We start from the raw sequence: 21357 nt of genomic DNA, 5'->3' as shown, positions 1-21357 counted from the left end.
TAAGGAATAGAAACAGTAGCGGAGGAAAAGTGAGAACAGGGCTGGCCCTGAGTATATAGGATCTGCGCAAAACATAGATGGAGACTCTTCATTTTATTAATGTTAGATTTCTTTATTATTTTTTTTTTTAATTTTCTCATCTATAAAACTAAAATATTACAAGTTATTGCAATAAATAAGTTGTTTGATCAACCGGGTTTTTTCCTTACCTTCAAAGGTTCTGAGTTCGATACACACAAAAACGATTAGTGACGAAGTGGTCACCCAAAAACGTTACTGCAGCGGCCAAAGGTTACGGAAGCAAAAAGGTAACTACTGCTTGTTTTGTTTGTTTGATATTTTTGTTTTGCATGTATGATTTGGAAGAACTTCTCAAGACGGGTTGAGTGCTCTTTCATGATATTGTTTGAACGATTTTTATGATGCCATTCAACATGTAATCTGCCTCTCTGCTTCTCACACAGTAAGGGGTGTATTCAATTGAGGTTTTAAAGGATTTTAATTCTTTTAATATATCTAGAGTATTCAATTTTAAGTGATTATTTGAAATTCTAGGTGTCTTCAATTATAATTTTAAAATAGTTTATTAATATCCTTAAAAATTCAGGTACATTCAATTAAGATTTTAAAGAAATTTATAACATTCCAGATGCATTCAATTAGAAATTGATTTTAAAGAATTTGAGAAAGTTGAGGAATTAAAGGGAGTTGGAGAGATTTCGTAGTGTATTTTAAGTATCCATAAATCTCAACTATTCCCATGAGATTTCGAGAGAATTGAATCAAAATTTTATATGGAATCTCTACAAATCAATTAAATTTCATAAAAATCCATAGATTTATAAATCCATCAAAATCTCTCTCATTCTCAATTGAATACACCTCTAAACTTCAACTTTATATGAATCTTTTTTGTAAGTAATTAAATAAAATATGATTCTTTATGAGAAAATGAAGTCCCCAAATCAAATGGATATTACCAAATATGATTCTTTCTGAGAAAATGACTTCCCTTTGTTTATCATAATTTTCTCATCCAAAACCAAATTTTAGAAAACAAACAGTCTATAAAATTCAAATTCAAACTCAGCGCAAACAGTCTGTAAACACTCTCAATTCCCTAAAATCCCACCATATTTTGAGATCGACTCTACAAATTCAAAAATCCTCACTAAAACAGATTAAATTGGTTCAAAAGAACCGGTTCTCACAACCACTTCAACAATCAGAAAAAAACAAAAATCGGAAATTGAGAGCTGTTTCTCAAACCATTAACTCCCAAAATTTCAAATTATTCCAAGCCGATAAACCTTTTCAGAACACTAAGAATCACAGATCGGAGGTACTTACTCGTCATAGGATTTAAGCAAACCAGAATTGAACCATGATCGAGAGAGCAACGGCGAGAAATTTTTTAAAGAGAGGGAGGGGGGGCTTTTAAAGAGGAACCGAAAACACCAATCGAGGGCTTTTTTTGGTTGGTTGGTCGTCGTCGCCAGCTGAGTCGAGGAGAAGAGTGAGAAGGGAGAACGAAGAAAAAGAAAACATAAAATAAATACAGTACATATATGATTGGTGTATCAGGACATAATAGGAATTAGTGCAAAACTGGGAGGGTAATTTCAGAGTACAGTCAGTTTTAGTATATATTAAATTTCTCTTTCTAGATTTTCTCTTCATTTTTTTTTATTTACTAAGCAATACAAATTGAGTAATGTTATTCATACCATGTTTTTGTACCATATTTTCATACCATCTTAGAGCAAGTCCACCGGTGGTGGATTAGGCCAGCACCCAGCACAAAAAACAGGCTGGGACCCTGTCCATTCACTCCAGCCCACAAAACAACTTGGCACCCAGCCCAAGCTGGTCTCTGGGCCAGCACAAAACAGGCTGACCAAGAAGCTGGGCCATTTGCTGGCGTTGGCCACGTGGCTGATCCTGGGCTCTTGGATTTGAATATTTTTCAAATCCAACGGTCCAGATTAATTAACTACATTAAAATTAATTAAAAATATAAAAAAATACATATTTTTTTTTTTAAATACAGTAAAATTTTAAAAAAGTTATTATTTTTTCTATAAATACCTAACCCTCATCTTCCACCTTACACCACATTTCAATATTTTCTACACCTTCTACCAAAGCTTTCATATACTTTTTGTGTGAAAAAAAAATACCAAAAGCTCATCCTTAATTTATTTGATGAGTTTATGTAATTTTATTTTAGTGTGTTTTTTTTTTAAGTTTATTTGATGAGTATGTAATTTTATTTTAGTGTGTATTTTTTTTAAGTTTATTTGAAATTTTATCCGAAATTGGTTAAAAATCTTATCCGAAATAAACTTAAAAAAAAAACACACCAAATAAATGCGTTGGATGGCAGCGCATTTTTTTAGGGGTGGAGATGCCTTGGGCTATTACTGTTCACTCCAGTCTATTACTGTTCACTTGAGTGGATAAATACGCTGGGTGCTGGCGCAAAGTCCTTAGGGGTGGACTTGCTCTTAGGTGGCATACCACAATCATTATTTAATTAACTAGTTTTTCTTAATTATTAGTTTATTAAATAATGAACTAAATTTAAAAGAGAGCTCTTATTCACATCTCAATGTCTTATCTTCCTACCCACCTCATTTGTAAAATGACTAATAAGGACCTTAGTTACCCTCTTTTGCATTATTTTTTTTATATAAAATGAAAAAGAAAAGTTTGGGTTTGATAACTCTTTAGACTATTTATCTTCCTTAAACCCTAACTCATCATTCTCATCTCTCATCCAATGGTGGAGCCAAGTTAAGGGCTGCCCTGGGCTGTAGCCCATGTAGTTTGTGGTGAAAAATAAAATTTTACATGTAATTTTGATTGATTTTCGAATATAGCCCACCAAATATTTAGTCGCTAATTCGAATTCTCTAGGTTTAACTATATAAAATTATATAATACAGTTTGCAAACCATATCTTTTTCTTACATTATTTTTCTCATCGCTTCTTGTGCATGTACAAATTTGGATTTGTTTAATTTTAACATGTTTTTGGCTCACCTTGTGAATTTTTTTAAGCTAGCTGATACTATGAGAAATAGGGTATCAAGTTTCTTTATTTAAAAAGATTTAAAATTTTAAACTAGCCCACTCGGTAAAAAATTCCTAGCTCCGTTATTGCTCTCATCCTTCTCATCTCTTTTCATTCAGAGAAAGCAAAAAGAATGAACTTAGAAGATGGCGTTTTTATAGAAGAAGTAGAGGATTATGTTTCTATCGAAAAGGTAAAAGAATATTTTTTTTGTGTGCAATTTGTTAGGATTTAAACATTTGCCATTCTGGGTTTTTATTTTACATGCAATTGATGAAAGTTTTAATTCTCGGAGAAATACAAATGTATTAGGTCTTGTAACTCAATGCCATTAAGTATCACTTTCACGTCAAGTGCAATGGTCAAATCTATTGATAGGATTTTACCTACTTTTTAAGTAGTTCAATGCCCTAGAGACTGGAAGTTGTTCAAGTTCTGTGGTATTTCCTGATGATGGTAATCCTGTTGATAGGGTAAAGAGTTGTCAAAATTATGATTAACCTTTATGTCCATCCGATCAGACAATTCAACAGCACGGCAACTCGAACTTGAATCATTCATTGAATTGATTCTTATTTGAATGTGTTGTATCTACGATTTCGTATTACGTTGTTGTACAATTTGGCAATAATGGATAGTGTATCGTGATCAATTGAACTAGAAACATGAAGCATGGTGTTGTAATTAACTTGACTAAACTCAGTTCGATAAAACAACGAAAACGTGAATCAATTAGAAAAATAAAACAAAAGTGACTTGAGAAACGGTGAACGTGCAACATAGAAAGCTGAATTGAAAAAAACAAATATATATATATATATAAAGGGTTATTTTAGGAATAATAGTGGGTGGGGAAATAACATTTTAATTTTTTAACTTTTTATAGTGAATGTAAATATAACGTGGGTAGGGAAATAAGACAACGAGGTAGGTCTAATAGCTCTCATTTAAAATCTGATTAATTCAAATGATGTGGTTGTCCACATCAAATGCCACCTAAGGTGGTATGAAAATATGGTACAAAAACATGGTATGAATAGCATTACTCATACAAATTAAGTAGCAGTTCATGACTTGGTAAAATTGGAAGTCATTACAAGTGAGGCTTAAACTGTCAAAAACTCTCTAGTTAATAATCCAAATTTCATACAAACTTTTTCTCCTTGGAATTATGTCGAACTCAGGGGGAGTATCCTGTAGTATACTTACTTGATCTTAATGTACTATTTTTCCCTACGATTTCCCACTAGGTTTTTGCTACATAACGAAGTTTTGACAAGGCACCCACCTTGGGTTGATCATATCTCTGATGATGTCTTGTAAATGTTTCATTTGACTTTGCATTTTCTCCACTGTTCTAAAAGTCCCCGCCTAGGCGCTAGGTGGTTGGCTACCGCCCTAATTAATTGACACACCTCGATCGAGATCAAGGCATGATGGCCGTCACGTGAGGGTGACGTAGCCATGTGCACAGTGCGAAAGCAATAAAGATAAGAAATATATGAATAATTAAAAACGGGAACTACTAGAGTGCACTACTAAACATGAAGTGTTAGGAGTAAGATACAAAAGTAAATACTCCTAATCAGAGCATAGAAAGTCTAGATGCAGTCCAGTAGAACAAGTACTAATTATACAATACCATAAGATGTCCTACAATTATTTTGATATGTCAGAACTGCCGAAGTCCTCGCACCCAGCAACTGCAAACTTACCTAAAACCTGGAGGGGCGCAAAACAAAAAACATGAGTGAGCAAAAACAGATGTTTTACAAAACCATTTCATTTATCAACATTCCTAACCCCTCGCTGTAAAACATGTATAATTTTTCCCAAAATTGGCATATAAGCATATAAATAAATATATATGTAATATATCAATTCAAATCATGCTTCACATCATCATATTCATATGTATGTCATGCCAAGATATAACAAAGTAAGTAATTCAGGTGAGAATAATTTCATAGAAATATAACATATTAGCTGGAACCTCTGTGGTAGTCTGTACGGCTGAATTCATAGCTCAAAAGTCAATCTAGCCAGAGTCACTACAATGACCTATACGACACTATACTGCACAAGAGTCGGAACCAAATGAAAAGGTCTATACGACAGTACTGGGTGTAATATAATTATGCTCAATATTATTCTCACATAATAGCTGGGCGATAAATTGCTAGTCACCTACGAGTCGGAACAATAAATAAGGTATGTATGACAAGACTGTGCACCTAAATTGGATCCAATATGAGCATATGGTGTGAGAGGTGACATTATAAACAAGCCTGTGTCATATCTCTGGCTAAATCACAATTACCCTAAGTGCAGTTTTATGAGCTCAACGTTATTCAATCACATATCACATCATAGATAATTCACATAACCAAACATAACTCACCTGAACTTACCTGAGCGTCAACAACACCACAATTATATATATAATGCATCAAATACCAATTCATATACGAAATATAAATTCATAAGCATGGCATTCAAGGCATATTTCATTTTAAACTTATTTTTCTAGGAAAATATCAAGCATATAAATATATACTAAAAACCAAAAGCCCACTCACTGGTAAGTCGAAAGGTTGTAGCCCCCGAGTCGTCCTTGAACGCGCTCGTCCTCGGGATAAGTCTCACCTATATGCGAATTAACTATAAAAACGTTATTTAAAGCACATAGACAAAACTAGCTAATAACTTCTCATACAATACTCAAATGGGGTATTTGAATATACCAATGTGATCTACACAACTCCACGAATATCCCCATATTTTTAGAATAATTTTCCGACCACCCACGCGCAGGGACCCTAACAGAATCCCTTAACCCTGTTAGGAATATTCCGTCAAATAGTAACGGAATCCGTTAAAGTTAACTAACGCCTTTAGCATATTCCGTCAAAACTGACAGAATATTCCCCTTCTTTCCCGACGAGTCACCGGACGCCAGCGAAAATATATATAAGAGATTATGTGGATCTCACGTTGCAATGGGTAATTCAATATACACCAAAAAATTGCAGATTAAATTGATTAGAAAGAGAAGATCATGATCGCATTACCGATTTCACAAATTCCAGTGAGGAGTGAGGACACAACAATTCTCGACAAGTAGGGCAAAGACTCCAAAGTCAACACATCAACCCAATTTCACCAATGTGACATAAGCACGGATTTTAAATATTGGTTTTAACATATATTCCCTCAAGTAGAAATGCTAAGAAGACTCTTAAATGTAGAACTTTTCATGGACTCTTTGCCGTCTCATGTTTTTTACACAACATTTTATAATGTTGGCATGAAAATTAATGTTAAAATGTGAGATGGCTGAGAATCTATGGAGTATACTACTTTGAGCGTCTCCTTAGAATTTCACTTTCTCAAGTCTATGAAAATGAAAGTGAATTTAGTTAATATTTTTAACAAGTCTTAAACATGTTGTTCTGTTTTTCTTTCAAATTTTCCTCAAAAAGGATTTTTTGTTTTGTTTTGTTTTGTTTTGTTTAGTAATTACTAATTCAACAGTTTCCATTGCTTGATTCCCATTTTCTCATAGAAATTTCCGAGTTGATGATCGCTTTATTCCAAGTCCTTTGCCACCCCTCTTTGAATATGACTCGTTTAGTGCTAGACTTAGATTGGGTTGGTTAACTCATAAAACTCAAGGTATATTAAAAGGAAAAATATTTTGTCACATGGTAATACTATTTAATGATATTTCTCTTATAAGAGATCTTAGATTCGAATCTCGGAAGTAACAAGTCTGCAACCAATTTATTTTGCCCCCTTAGACCATCTCCAATGGTGGCTTATAACCTAAATTTTCCCCTTTTTTTCCCCCCCAAATCCACTCCAACCCAAAACCTAAACCAAACCTAAAAACTAAAACTTAAAATGAAAGCAAATATAGGTCACAAATTTAGCCCACAAAAGCTGCTAGAACCCACGGATGAGAGTGAAAAGTGGGCCTTGTCATGTAGCCAACGACTACTTATCTTCATCGGGTGGTGGTGGTAATTGGACCGTTAACCAACGGTCCACATTCATTTTTTTTGTTTGTTTTATATTTATATATTTATTAAATCTAATGGCTTAAATCGAATATAATCAAATCTAACGATAAAAAAAAGATCTAACGGTCCAAATTTAAATCCAATGGCTAGAATAATCTTAAAATTTATTGAAATTTAAATATTTTTTTCCAATGGCTAGAATAATTTTTTTTTTTAAGTTTATGTGGTTTATCATGATTTTCATGTATTGATTTAATGATTTTTCAAAATTTATCGGAATTTAAATATTTTTAGGTTAAAATGTTCATAAAATTAATTTAGGATAGTCTACATAATTTTTTTTTAAAGTTAATTTAAAAAAAAATTAGCCTTAATTCATTTTTTGATAATCTAGGGCTAAAATTTTAGGCCAAAAGGGTTGGAGTAGAAAAACTGTTTCTCGGTTAAAACCTAAATTTTATGGGCTAAATATTTTTAGGTTTTAGATCAGGATTGGAGATGGTCTTAGAGTGTATATATCGATTACTACTCTTGCTTTTGCTTCCTCTCCTTACTCTGCCCTCACATTTAAACCCCATCTCTCTCTCTCCCCCTCTCTGCATACTTCTTTTGCTTTCCGTTTCTAGTTAATAGTCTATAGTCCACACACCCTCCATTTCTCGCTTTTGCCTTCAAAGCCTTTCTTCTCGTGACAAGGAGGGAGCAGTTCTACCGTCCTTTTATTTGTGACCGCACGGTGACTCAAGCGATTGGTCATGGAGTAGGCACCCAAAACATTACTGTAGCGGCCGAAGGTTAAGAAAAAAAAAGGTGACCGCTGCCTGTTTTGTTTTTGTTTTTTGGGATCTTTTGATATAAGTTCAAAGTAATTAAAAATTAGACATATTTTAAAGTTAAAAGTCATTAAAAATTAGACCTATTTCAAAAGTAGGCCTATAAAATTGGACATATTTCAAATTTTCCCTTGTTTTTTTTTATTTATTTGTTTGATATTTTTGTTTTGTATGTATGATTTGGAAGAACTTTTGAAGGCAGATTGAGTGCTCGTTCATGATATTGTTGGAATTAGAAGATGCATGAAATTAGAAGATTTTCATTTCTTTAATATTTAAAAAAATATATAAATAGGGTATAAAAGAAATAAAAATGAAGAAAATATCATACTAGACTTAACCTAAGAGCCATGTTTTTTTTTTTTTTGACCTAAATCTAAATGCCCCTACCAACGTTAGTTGGAAATTTTGCAAATATTAGCACTATTAAATTAAAATTCATGCAGCTGTAACACCATATATGCAAATATGGCTTGTTAAGAAACTGTTAATAACAGGTATATACGCAGGTAACACGTGGGTAACTCATTTCGACCCGTTAAGAAAAATAAATTATAATTTTAAAGTTTAATTACTAAAAAATTTATTATAAAAAACAATAGCCATATTGTATATATTGGTATATTCTATATTAAATATATATTTTTGTATTATTATTCCATATAAGTTTAAAAAAATTAAGTTTTATTCATTTATTTATTTTTATTATGAGAGTTTCTTATTATCATTAATAGGATAAATTTTACTTAACATGTTGTTGTCCAAAATTAAAATCAACCAGTATAGTATTAGTATAGGCAATAAGACATCCCTACAAGTATGAAAAATGTGAAAGAATATATAAACACTCGTGATTCATCATTCCTCCACAAATAGACAATAGTTACACTTACATTATCGTTTAGATTTTTAAAACTCTCCAAACCGTCATGAATAGTTTTTTATTTGAGTGTAAGAGTAATAAAATTAATAATAATTATTGTAGAAGTGTAAGAAATGTAAAAAAATAAAAATATACAATCACTCGTAGTGACAAACTTTACAACTTTCATGAAGGGGTCAACTTCAAAATCCGACACTATAATCCATAAACCTTAAATTTGTATTTAACTGCTGATTGTCGTTTAGGCTTTATTCTTTATATTGAATTTCATTTTTGAAAACATGATCTTCTGGGGGATGTAGGAAGATGAACGGTTCAGATCTTTGATATCACGTCCCGATATTTACGGTTAATTGAAATATGAGTCGATGTTATATAGTTTGCAGAGACTTTATAAACACCAAGTAATATTTTCACTAACGGTAAAACTCTGAACATAATAGCAACGATCTGAACCGTTCATCTTCCCGTATCCTCTAATAGATCATGTTTTCAAAAAAAAAATCTGAAAAAATAAAATTTGGTGAGAAAAATGAAGCATAAATGTAAACAACAATCGACGGTTAAATTTTGATCTATGATTTATATGATTATAGTGGCACATTTCAAAGTTAAGCCCTTCACGAGAGTTGTAAAGCTTGTCATTACGAGCGTTTATATATTTTTTCTATATTTTTCACACTTCTACATTAATTAAAAAACTATTAAAGACTTTACTTAAACAATAGCCATATGATAAATGAGAAGAGAGTGCTAATGTAGATAGCCTTATTGAAAATATCATCAATATAACTCTTGAAGACAATATATCAAGCTAAAGTTCCAATACTGTTTCCCATGGTGATTGATAAAAATTGAAGAGTTTGATTGTAAGAAAATGTGCAAGGTTCCAAACCTTGAAACATAATTCCCTTAATTTTTCAAATCTTTTGAACATTTGATATTTTGTAATGTTCTAATGTGTATACTTATTTACTATTATGTTTTTCATTTGATTATTTATTGGTTTAAAATATATTTTCCTTAATGGGTAACGGGTCGGGTCCAAGGTATAAAATATCGATGATATCGGAAATATCGGTAGTCCAAAAACACGAAAATTTCGATGGAAATATCGGAATATTATCGATATCGATAAAAATTGAATAAAAACTGAAATTGTAAGAAAAACTTGGAAATTTTTATTGAAACTTTGCAGAATGTTTATTTAGTTAATTATGTATTAGTTTATCACAAAAAAATTGGAAGGAAATGCATTGCATGATAGATATAACTTATTTAAGTTGATTATATAGCAAGCTGGCAAACATTGTGAGTGTAGAAAATATGTAGTAATAATGAAAGAAATTTAAACACACCATAATCATTTATATATAATGAATTAGTACAATATTTTACACTTTATACATTGCATGGTAAGATACATGAGTGACTTAGCAAGGTCTAAAATATCGATGATATCAGAAATATCGGTAGTCCAAAAAAATATCAATAGTCCAAAAACACGGAAATTTCGATGAAAATATCGGGATATTATGAATATTTTAGACCATGGTCGGGTTATATTACCTGTTAATATTATCGGGTCGAATTCGGATAGGGTCATTTTACCCTTTTATTTTAACGGGTGTTACAGGACACGACCCGTTAAGATATTGAGTACGACACGAAAACGATACGAACACGGGAAACACGACACGAATGTTAGGTCTAAGTTCATGACTTGGTAAAATTAGAAGTCATTGCAAGTGAGGCTTAAATTGTCAAAAACTCTCTGGTTAATAATCCAAATTTCTTACAAACTTTTTCTTCTAAATGTTACTTGTGAGTGATCACCTTGATTAAACTCTTGTGTGGCCAAAATATTAATTAAGAATTGACAAGGTTCCCCTTCAATTTGAAAAATCCCCACCATTCCTAGTAAGATGTACCCTAGGACGGAGCTCTATGATTTTTGGTCCTTACAGTTGCCATCTCATTTTTTGTAAACATATTGAATCAAGTTTTTCTTCTATATGATAGCATTTCTTCTCTTTTATGCATTTGTGCAAATTCAACTTAGTTAATTAACCTATTTTGCTCTCTGTCTTAGAACAATGATGGAGCCTTCACGTACCAACCATAAGATGGTTTTGTTCAAATTCATGCATGGGTTCATTCTTTTATGCTTGAGCACATGCCTCAAATCTGTAGCACTTCGCAGCCTTACTTATCTTGGAAATGAATCTGATCGCTTGACATTGCTAGACTTCAAGAAAAGAATAACAGTAGATCCTTTCGATGTCATGAGCTCGTGGAATCATTCTATCCATTTCTGCAGTTGGGTTGGAGTTTCGTGCCACAGTTCCACCAAAAGAGTCTTGATGCTGAACCTAAAAGCTCAAAAGTTGGTAGGCTCCATTCCACCATCCGTTGGAAATCTTACTTATCTTATTGGAATCAATTTGATAGACAACAACTTTCATGGGGAAATTCCTCAAGAAATGGGTCGTCTACAAAGCCTACAATATCTCAACCTTTCTCATAATTCCTTCCGTGGAAAAATTCCAACTAATTTGTCGCAATGCACACAACTAAGATGGCTTAATCTACAAGTCAATCGAATTAAGGGGTCCATTCCGAACCAACTCAGTTCATTGTTCAATTTAAAATGTTTATGGCTTTATGGTAACAATCTCACTGGAACCATCCCACCGTGGATAGGAAACTTTTCTTTGTTGAGTAGTCTTTTTCTTGGCGACAACAATTTTCATGGAAGCATACCCAATGAGCTGGGGCATATAACAGGCTTGATGGAATTCGTAGTTGAGAGCAATCATCTATCTGGTATGATCCCTTCCACAATCTATAATATTTCTTCCATATACAATTTTAGTGTTGCTGAGAACCAGTTGCATGGAGAGCTACCACGAAATCTCGGCACTATGCTTCCTAATCTTGTACGTCTTTTATGCGGTATGAACAAATTCAGAGGAAATATTCCCATATCGTTGTCCAATGCTTCTAAGCTTTTGAAACTTGATCTTTCTCAAAATGGCTTCACTGGGACAATCCCTGGTGAAAGTTTCGGAAGCTTGCGAAGGTTATTTTGGCTAAACGTTGAAAGCAATCAACTAGGAAATAGAAAAGTTGGCGACTTGAATTTTCTCAGTTTCTTGGCTAATTGCACTAGTTTGGAGGTTTTGGGTCTTGGCGATAATAATTTTGGAGGAGGAATCCCAGGATCCGTAGCCAACTTTTCGACCCAACTAAAAGTTCTTAGTATGGGGGGTAATGTGATATATGGAAGCCTCCCTAACGACATTGGAAATCTTATAAACCTGACCATTCTAACATTAGATCGGAACCATTTGGGCGGCATTGTCCCTCATGAAATTGGGAAACTAGAGAAGTTAGAGCAACTGTATTTGGAAGGAAATAAATTTTCTGGGTTAATCCCGTCTTCCCTTGGTAACATGACTTCATTGTTAAATCTCTACATGGAGTCAAACAGGTTTGAAGGCAGTATACCTCCAAGTCTGGGAAACTACCGAAACATATTATTTCTTAACCTTTCAAGTAACAACCTTACGGGCACCATACCTAAAATGCTAATGGAGCTTTCAACCCTTTCAATTTCTTTAGACCTGTCTAATAATTATTTGACTGGTCCGCTGCCCCTTGAGGTGGGTGATTTAGTGCATCTCACGGAGATAAATGTATTAAGAAACAATTTATCAGGTGAAATCCCGAGCACCATCGGGAGTTGTGCTAGTTTGGAGCGCTTGTATTTGCAAGGTAATAAGTTTGAAGGAACAATTCCTCAATCTCTTAAATATTTAAAAGGTTTGGAAAAACTTGATATTTCAAGCAACAATTTGTCTGGTCAGATTCCTGAATTCATTGGCAAGCTTGGTGCTCTCAGGTATCTCAATCTTTCGTACAATGATTTTGAAGGCGAGTTGCCTAAAGAAGGGATTTTTGCAAATGTTAGTAGAGTCTCTGTTCTTGGAAATCATAGACTCTGTGGTGGCATCCCACAATTACATTTGCCTCCATGCCCCCTAAAAAAACACCATTCATCTCAAGGACTACATTCCCCAAAAGTTGTCATCCCCATATCCTGTGTACTTGGAATCATAATTGCTCTATCATGCTTCTTTGGTGTTTGTTCAATGTTGAAAAAGTCAAGAGATAGACTTGCAACTTCACGTTCTTATAAGGATTGGAAATTGGGTGTCTCCTACTCACAACTCGTTGAATCAACTAATGGTTTTTTGGTGGATAATCTTATTGGTTCAGGAAGTTTCGGTTCTGTTTATAAAGGGGTAATTCCAAGTGATGGAACAATAGTTGCTGTTAAGGTATTCAACCTTCAACAACAGGGAGCTTCCAAGAGTTTCATGGATGAATGCAAAGTTTTAAGGAGTATAAGACACCGTAATCTTCTCAAGATCATAACTGCATGCTCAAGCATTGATAATCAGGGTAAAGACTTCAAAAGTCTAGTTTTCGAGTTCATGGCAAATGGAAGTCTTGACTCAATGTTGTATCCAATGGAAGAGAAGCAATCTCTAAGCAAGAGATTGAGTTTTATGCAAAGATTGAATATTGCCATTGATGTTGCTTCTGCGTTAGATTATCTCCACCACCATTGTGAAATGGCAATTGTTCATTGTGATCTAAAACCGAGCAATGTACTTCTTGATGAAGATATGGTAGCCCATGTTGGGGACTTTGGTTTAGCAAGGTTCCTCTTTGAAACATCAAATGATCCCTCATTCAGTCAAACAATGTCATCTCAACTAAAGGGTTCTGTAGGCTACATTCCTCCAGGTATGAGTTTCTATCATTCTAACTTCCTTTTTATTATCTTAGTACATTATTACTAATTCCAACTAATTAATCTCTATTTATGAAAAACACATTATTGCCTTCTTTTTTTCTTGGTTAAAAAGTAACTTATAAATTTAAAGAAGATATTGTTCTAATAGTTAATTGCATACGACATATTGTATGTATGTCCTGGCAGAGTACGGCACAGGAGGCCAAGTTTCTATACTTGGAGATGTTTATAGCTATGGGATACTATTGTTGGAAATGTTCACAGGAAAAAGACCTATCGATGACATGTTCAAAGGCAATCTAAGCATTTACCAATTCGTAGCCATTGCTTTGCCTGACCATGTCATGGACGTTGTTGACCATTCAATTATCCTCGACCTCGAAGCTGATGGTGATGTCAACAATTACATAGTGCGGGAACAAACTCCATCCAAACGTAACAATGGTGGCCCGATGAAAGAAAAGAAATTAAAGGAATGCTTGATTTTAGTGATGCAGATAGGACTCTCTTGCTGTGCAATGTCACCAAGTGAGCGGATGCTGATGGATGTGGTTGTCAAAAAAATGAGCACAATCAGAGACTTGTACCTCAAAGTTTAAGAAGACTTGAGAAGGACAAAGCATGCTGCTCAAGGGACATGATTACTTATCAATAATATTTTCCACTATCTGCTCACCAAAATTTTCTTTCTATATTTGGTTTCTTTCTCTTGCTATCACTTTGAATTTTGTCTCGTTGATGTTTGTGGTGTGTTTTACTTATATGACTTGAAGCTTTCGAATTTTAATTTGTGTGTTGCTTTTAGAATTTTAATGATTAGTGGTTTTTGTTGGATAAATTTTTTTATGTTCTTTGTTAAATGGCCAACTCTGCAAAAAGTAGTCACAAACTGTTATCACCTTTGATAGAATTTGAAACCGGTGTTAGGAGTATGAGAGAGAATGTGGGATAGTATGACGCAGAAAGTTTCATGATATGGTGAGAGCGGTTTAGTGCAATGGGTTTAAAGTGAAAGGGACGCTCAAGTTAGGAGCATTTTTTTGTTGTAGTTGAAGTTCTAGGATCGATTTGTCACTCCATAAAATCACTTGTATAAAACAAAACAATAAATTTAATATGAAAATTGCTAACATTTCTTACAATATGTTTTACTTGAAAAAGAACGGAATTCTTTTTCTTCTTCTGAAGTGTGAATAACAATTCTCGAATATTTAGCATTGTCACTTAACTTCATAGTTAGTAAATTTGCGTATAATATCCTTATTATATATGTATGTACGTATTTTATCAAGTTTTGTTTTCTATACACGTATTAATGATTTGTTAAATTAAATGTTTTTTAAAACTCCAATGTACGATACATATTTTTCATTTTTAAAACATGTTGTTTTCACATGTTTTTCAATAATACATATAAAATTCATGCATTTTACCCATATTTTTAACATATTATTGATTAAATAAATATTAAAATTTAAAATAATGCCCAAATTTCAAAGTATTATTTTAGTAAACTTATACATGTGTGTTGCAGTCCTATTAGATTAGGAATGTGATTGTGTAAATCATAGTAGATATGTGAATGTATCTTTTATTCCTATTAGGAATAGATACCTATTAAATGTTGTAATCCTAAAGGGAAATGTTTTTACCTATCCTACTACTATAAATAAAGGCACAATAGGGTGGAACAGAACACACCCACAATTACATATCTCTCTCTTTCTCTCTATCTATGCCGCACCTACCCTCTCTCTCTGGCCTCCATAATTGTTCAGTAAATTATGCCTACAACACGTTATCAGCACACTCTTGACGTGGCGCTAAAGAGAGTTTGATTTTCAATCAGGGGAGTATTACATTTTAATCATTTTTTATGATTAATTTATTATTTTGAATTGATCTACATGCTATTGATTCAATTTAATTTTTCTGTGTTGAACGTGATACAACGCATTGGAGATGCAATTCCGGCTTTCCGAGAAGGATCTTCTACAAGTTCAAAGGCTTTTATTGTTTTATGCCAATCAGGTACGCTTAAAATAAAGTAAGATATTTGAAACGACCATGAAGCGTGAACCTCCTATGTTTATCTTTTCCTTCCGATATATATATATTGTATATGTTTCAAATATTTTGTCAATATATATATTTGTTTCATGCATTACGCATATATGCTATGGCACATCCCGATCCTAGAATCAAGGCGTGCTGGCCGTCACGTGAGCGTGACGTAACCAAAAGTGCGATGCGGAAGCAAAAGATATGAAAAATACGAAGGAATAAAAAAAAACAACTACTAGCAATCTACTAGCAGTAATAACCAACTAGCATACTAAAGAGAGTTTAAGTGTGCAGTACACAATTTCAGAGCATAAGAACTAGGTGCAGTCAAGTAGGACTATAATTAAATTACAACACCTGCAGGTGAGTCCTACATGCAGGAAGTCTGTCAGAACGCCGAAGAAAAACCTCGTGAGCCACCAACTACTAACTAGAACCTGGAGGGGCGCAAAAACAAAATTGAGTGGGTCAGTAAAACCAAAGTTTTCCAAAACATTTCATTTAAAACATTTCTAACCTCTCACTGTAAAACCTGTATACTTTCCCAGAAAATAACATAATAGTATATAAAACCTCATACGTCACCAATCACCAATCTATCACAAATCCAGGAATATGCCATGCCATAAATGTCAATAAGAAAACATGGATGCATCAAAATAACAGGTGACATAATGAATCAACCAGAGACCCTGCAGTTGGTCCTGTACGGTTAATTCCATAGCTCAATATCCAACCCAGCCGAAGTCACCACGGTGACCTGTACGGCACTACTCTGCACATATATCGGAACTACCTAAAGTCGTTTGTACGATAAGAATGGTGTAAGAATACGCTCTAGTGCTTCTCTCATCAACATCTGTGCACATAATCTAAGGTCACCTACTAGTCGGAACCACCTCTAGTGGTCTGTACGACTAGCATGTCGGAAACCTCACATGGTCTGTATGACATGCACCTACTTGGATCCAAGGTGAGTGTGCGGTGCAGTGAATGATATAAGCACTAACACCAGGGATGCAGGTTATGAGCTCTCAACACAATTTACATCATCAATGATTCACCTGAATAACATAAACTCACCTGATACTCACCTGTGCGTCCACAACACCAATTCACATATATATATATATATATATATATATATATATATATGCATCAATTATCAATTCATATAACTCATAATATGCATGCATGGCATTTGAAAACATAATTTCATATAAATTCAATTTATGGGAAAATCAATAATATATAGGTATATACAGAAAACAAAACTGCCCACTCACTGGTAAGTCGATGGGTCGTAACCCCCGTGACGTCCCTGGATGCGCTCGTCCTCGGGATAGGTGTCACCTATATGCGAAACAACTATAACAACGTTAATTAAAGCACATAACCAACAAATCGAAATAACTTCTCATACGGTACTCAATTTTGGTATACGAATATACCACATCGACCTACTCGACGTCATGGATGTCGAGAAATTTTTAGAAAAAATTTCTGAAGCTGCACGCGCCTGGGCAGGCACGGGTTCATGCGCCCCCCACGCTCGTCTCCTACCTCGGTTCGCCGGACTGAGTTTTTCGGTGGCTGGAAAACTAGAGATTTTTCAATCTCCTTGTTCTCCGTCGTTTCTCAAACATTTTCTTCGTATTTTATATCAAAATAAAGCCCTAAACATGTAGTTTCACGTTATACTACTTTAAAGCTCTAAAAACTACGAAATCTCACCGGAGAAATTCCAAGAAAACCGGCCAATTTCGTACCCAGTGATCCCGACGTCCAAAACCTTCAAACGAAGCACTCCGAGCTTCCTTGGGACCTCACTAAGCTCACTATAAGCTTAGAATTCCATGAAAATCAACATATCACGATTGCATGAACAATGACATAAAATTGGGGTTCGGGTTTCACGTGATTTCAAAGGTTTCACGTCCTAAAACTAGTACCAAACGATTCAAGAGGTCGAAAGGATGAAAAACCATACCTTTATGGCGTCGATCCGTGAAAGTTCGAGGGTATTGACCCTTGTCCGTACAATTCGAGAGGGAGAGAGAGACTGAACGGAAAAGAGATAGAGAGAGAGGCACGGGGGAGGGAGAGAGAAGGGTTGACTGTGTGTGTGTGTTGTGTGGTCCACCTCAAACCATCACCATCCATTTAATTTTCTAACTCCCTAACCACAAAATACAATCCAAATTTTAATCCCACTAAAACTATGTTTCCAAAAGTTTAGGAATGAATGCATTTAGTCCAATATGTCACACACACACATACCTTAATACCCGCCAAGGGTAATTCCGTCATTTCATGTCCCCGATATATAAAATCCCGGAACGGGCTGTGACATGCTATGTGGAATTTGTGAGTCAAATAATCAAAATAAATTAGAAGCATTTAGGGTTTTTCAAACCCTAAGATTGTCGGAAAAAAAAAAGAAAAAAAAACAATTACATTTTTTTTTTGGGAAAATTTTGTCGCTGAAACGCACCAAGCTTGAAGCTTGGGTAAGCAACTGGATAGCCTTTTTAGGTTTACTGCTCGAATTGGACCAAGCCTGCTACTTGGGTCCTTGGTACATGGGCTTCAGCCCTCAGACCGTTCAAGAAGCCAGCTAACGTGCTGGGTTTTTTCACGACTTGGCCTGCCTCGTAGAAGCTCTGGGCTTCTATGTTTTGGCCCGCTTTCAGCTGCTATTGGACTTTGTTCGACTCTAGCTTCGGCTTCAGCTCGCCCCAGCTCGGTGCTTTTCCCAAGCGCACTAGCAGCCTTTCTTAAGCCTATCTCTACTGGGCATGGCCCTCCTTCCCTAGCATGCTGACTTGCAGTCCAGTTAGGCTACTGTGCAGCTGTATAAGGGAGCCTAAAGGCCTACATATTGTTGCAAGACCGTGACTCATTGCAGCACGCAATTACATGTTGGGCTGCATACATTTTTCGACCCGATGCCATATTTTGGCATCCCCCGCTTCTTAACCATACCGAAATATTTTTTGGACATTTTTGGTTAAAGCCTCACTAGGCTATATTTTCTTCATTATTTAGCCTGAAGCCATCTAAAGTGAATATGACTCGAAGTCATTATTTTGCTTCTACGATCGACCCTGTTTGGTCCCGATCTATTGAATTAATTAAAAGTGACATGTAGTCCATTAATCTGATAATGAATCCAAAATTATTGACCTCAATATCACTTTTGGACATTAACGATTCAATAATTTATTTCTTTTCTTTGAACCGTTGATTTACTTTCGTAGTCCCGAAGCACTCACACTTGAGTTCCTGAAGCAACCAAAATCCACTACACTTAGTTGGATATTGCATTCTGTGTTCTTGCAGAAACCTCTCCTTTATGAACTAAATGTTCATAAACTAAATTGAACTTGTAGTTTCAAATTTAGTACCTTTGAAACCCGAAGATTTCATAAAACAATACGCCCATGAAAACTCGACGTTTTTTCATGAAAACCATGTCTTAGAACTCGAACGTTCTAACTTTGATGCTTATGGATGATTCCTTCCCATAGCACCAATCACAATCTTGTTCCCTTCATTCAGTGGATTGTCATACCATCACAAGTTTGATTTTCCTGATTTGTACATTTCTAATAGAAACCACTTTATGTGGGGTATAAGACATGAATCTCCACTTGACTATCAAGAAGCTAAGACACCATTGCAGCCAACAATGTCATGGAAGAGTTGACTAAGCCTCCTCCATGATCTTCACTCGAAGACTTATGCCTGAAGCATTACAAATGGAAATACCTCCCAATCGAGGATTCCATGGCTCTTTGGCTCGCTTTTATGGATCATGAAAGATATTACCTGAAGCACACTATGATTCTGTCCATGAATGAGTACGATTCTGAAGTTTATAAATTCGATCGAATTTTGACTAGAGAATGCTTTTCTCGTCCTTCCTTGTTTCTAACTTGCCCCTAGAACAACAGTGTAGAAAGCAGAAGTTTACCAAATTCTCGGATCTGATTACTACCACAAATGTGAGAGAAAGGTATGGACCCAGTTCGGCTGGAATCTACCAAATTGCTCGACCCAGTTCGGTCAAAGCCTATCGAATGGTGATGTACTGCTTCGGCAGAGATACACCGAATGACAAATTCTCTCACAATCCAATTTCGAGTTTGTTTTTATAGCATATGGTAGAATTAGGGCCTGCTAAGGTGTGGCATCATGCCCGAAGCATGATCCTTGATACCTAAGACCTAAAACTTCAAGAATAAGGGAAAATATTCCCGAACCTTAACTCTGCAGAATCTATTTTCGTCTCGATGGAATAGACCATTGGTTATGCACCCATTCGTGCCCCTATCAATGTTGTTAAGGAGTACCATTCTAGTAGTCAATATATGAGACTAATTTTGCTCTACCGAACATCATTGGAAGAGCATAATTTTGACATGGATGCCTTGATGGCCGAATCCCCTTAGTAAACCATTTGCTTTGTGAACATTTTTCCATGTTCTTGGATTCACGTTTGGTGTATGTTTTACTTATGGATAATCTTATTGATATTGTCCTCGAATATGAGTTAATTGAATCATGTTTCTTCATACATGTGACTGATTCAATTAAACAAGTGATTAGGTAGGAATGTGGAAAAGTTAGTTTTCTGGATGAATGCGTACTACGCACACTAACTTTACACCTAAATCACATCTCTAACAATCACTTCAGGTCTATCCAACCTGTTTAAGAGCATTGGCACGCTTCTCGCTGTATGAATGGTACTGAATCACCATTTAAGGGACCTTAAATTCTCCCTGACGTTGAGTTTTTAAGGATATTCGAGATGACAATGATCATAAATGAACCATTGAAGAAAATGGAGTGAAATATCTTTGCACCACCTCTAAAAATAAGCCTGAAGCTTTGATTTGGGGGCAATGGGTTATCCCCCAACTAGGAATACACCACATGTGGCCGGCCTAGAGCTAGGTGATTGAGCATTTTACTTGTTTTGGCATAACCTTTTGGGACACTTAGGTCGAATAATGATGCTACTACGCATCTCCTTACCCGAAGTAAGGATCTTGTGCCTACAAGCACACTTTACTAAAACCCGCTCGTTTTGGGAAATTTGATTTCTAAATCATCCCTAGCAAAGATACGAAATGATTCCCTTTTCACAGAGGATTCAAGGGAATATATGTGGACTAATCTAACCAAAATGCGGACCATATAAATACTTATGGTTTTGGTTGATGAATCGACAAATTGGTCACATGTTTGTCCACAAACATTACTGCTAAACCTCATGGCTGATTAAGGGTTCACCACCCTACTTATCCTTTAAGGTCTGGGAGACTGGATAATGCCGGAGAGTTTATATCGAGGGTTTTCGATAAAGTATTGCATGTATTTTGGGTTTATAATTGAACATCGAATTCCCATGTTCACCCCAAATAGCCTCACCTAACGATCATAAAGCGTAATTTAAATGATCGCCTGAATTTTGGTAAACGTACAAAGTTTTCGGTTTCTCCGTAGGGCTATGCAATCCTTGTACGTAGTTATGTTGGTCCGCCTTGAGGCCCATTGCCACCTAACCTATATGACGTTACAGTTGGTTACTAGGTATGAACCTGATGATTTTCATATTTACGCATTTGGGTGTGCATTCTATGTGC

The 21357-nt window shown here is 35.1% G+C and overlaps 2 protein-coding genes and 1 long non-coding RNA gene across 3 annotated transcripts in view; 2 read left to right on the top strand and 1 right to left on the bottom strand.

Annotated features, from left to right (window-relative positions):
• The window catches only part of LOC126619120 (probable LRR receptor-like serine/threonine-protein kinase At3g47570), a 99545-nt gene that overhangs the window by 14887 nt on the left and 63301 nt on the right, over positions 1–21357 (top strand). The window lies entirely within an intron of this gene.
• Positions 11106–14343, top strand: LOC126619124 (probable LRR receptor-like serine/threonine-protein kinase At3g47570). Its single transcript, XM_050287402.1, has 2 exons — positions 11106–13629; positions 13826–14343. The coding sequence occupies exons 1-2, from the start codon at positions 11178–11180 to the stop codon at positions 14236–14238; spliced, it is 2865 nt and encodes a 954-aa protein (XP_050143359.1). The 5' UTR covers positions 11106–11177; the 3' UTR covers positions 14239–14343.
• Positions 15925–17672, bottom strand: LOC126619148 (uncharacterized). The gene is made up of 3 exons (XR_007621980.1): positions 17438–17672; positions 16990–17056; positions 15925–16140 (listed from the first exon to the last, which is right to left on the bottom strand). It is a non-coding gene; the product is annotated as an uncharacterized LOC126619148 (long non-coding RNA).

Source organism: Malus sylvestris, chromosome 4 (assembly GCF_916048215.2).
Source record: "Malus sylvestris chromosome 4, drMalSylv7.2, whole genome shotgun sequence".
NCBI lineage: Eukaryota > Viridiplantae > Streptophyta > Magnoliopsida > Rosales > Rosaceae > Malus > Malus sylvestris.
Note: the sequence above shows the minus strand (reverse complement) of the source record. Positions and strands in the feature narration are given on the sequence as shown.

Coding starts and splice junctions, on each gene's coding strand:
- LOC126619124 (XM_050287402.1), top strand. CDS start 11,178: ATGCTGAACCTAAAAGCTCAAAAGTTGGTAGGCTCCATTCCACCATCC. Junction 13,630..13,825: donor TGTAGGCTACATTCCTCCAG/GTATGAGTTTCT, acceptor ATGTCCTGGCAG/AGTACGGCACAGGAGGCCAA.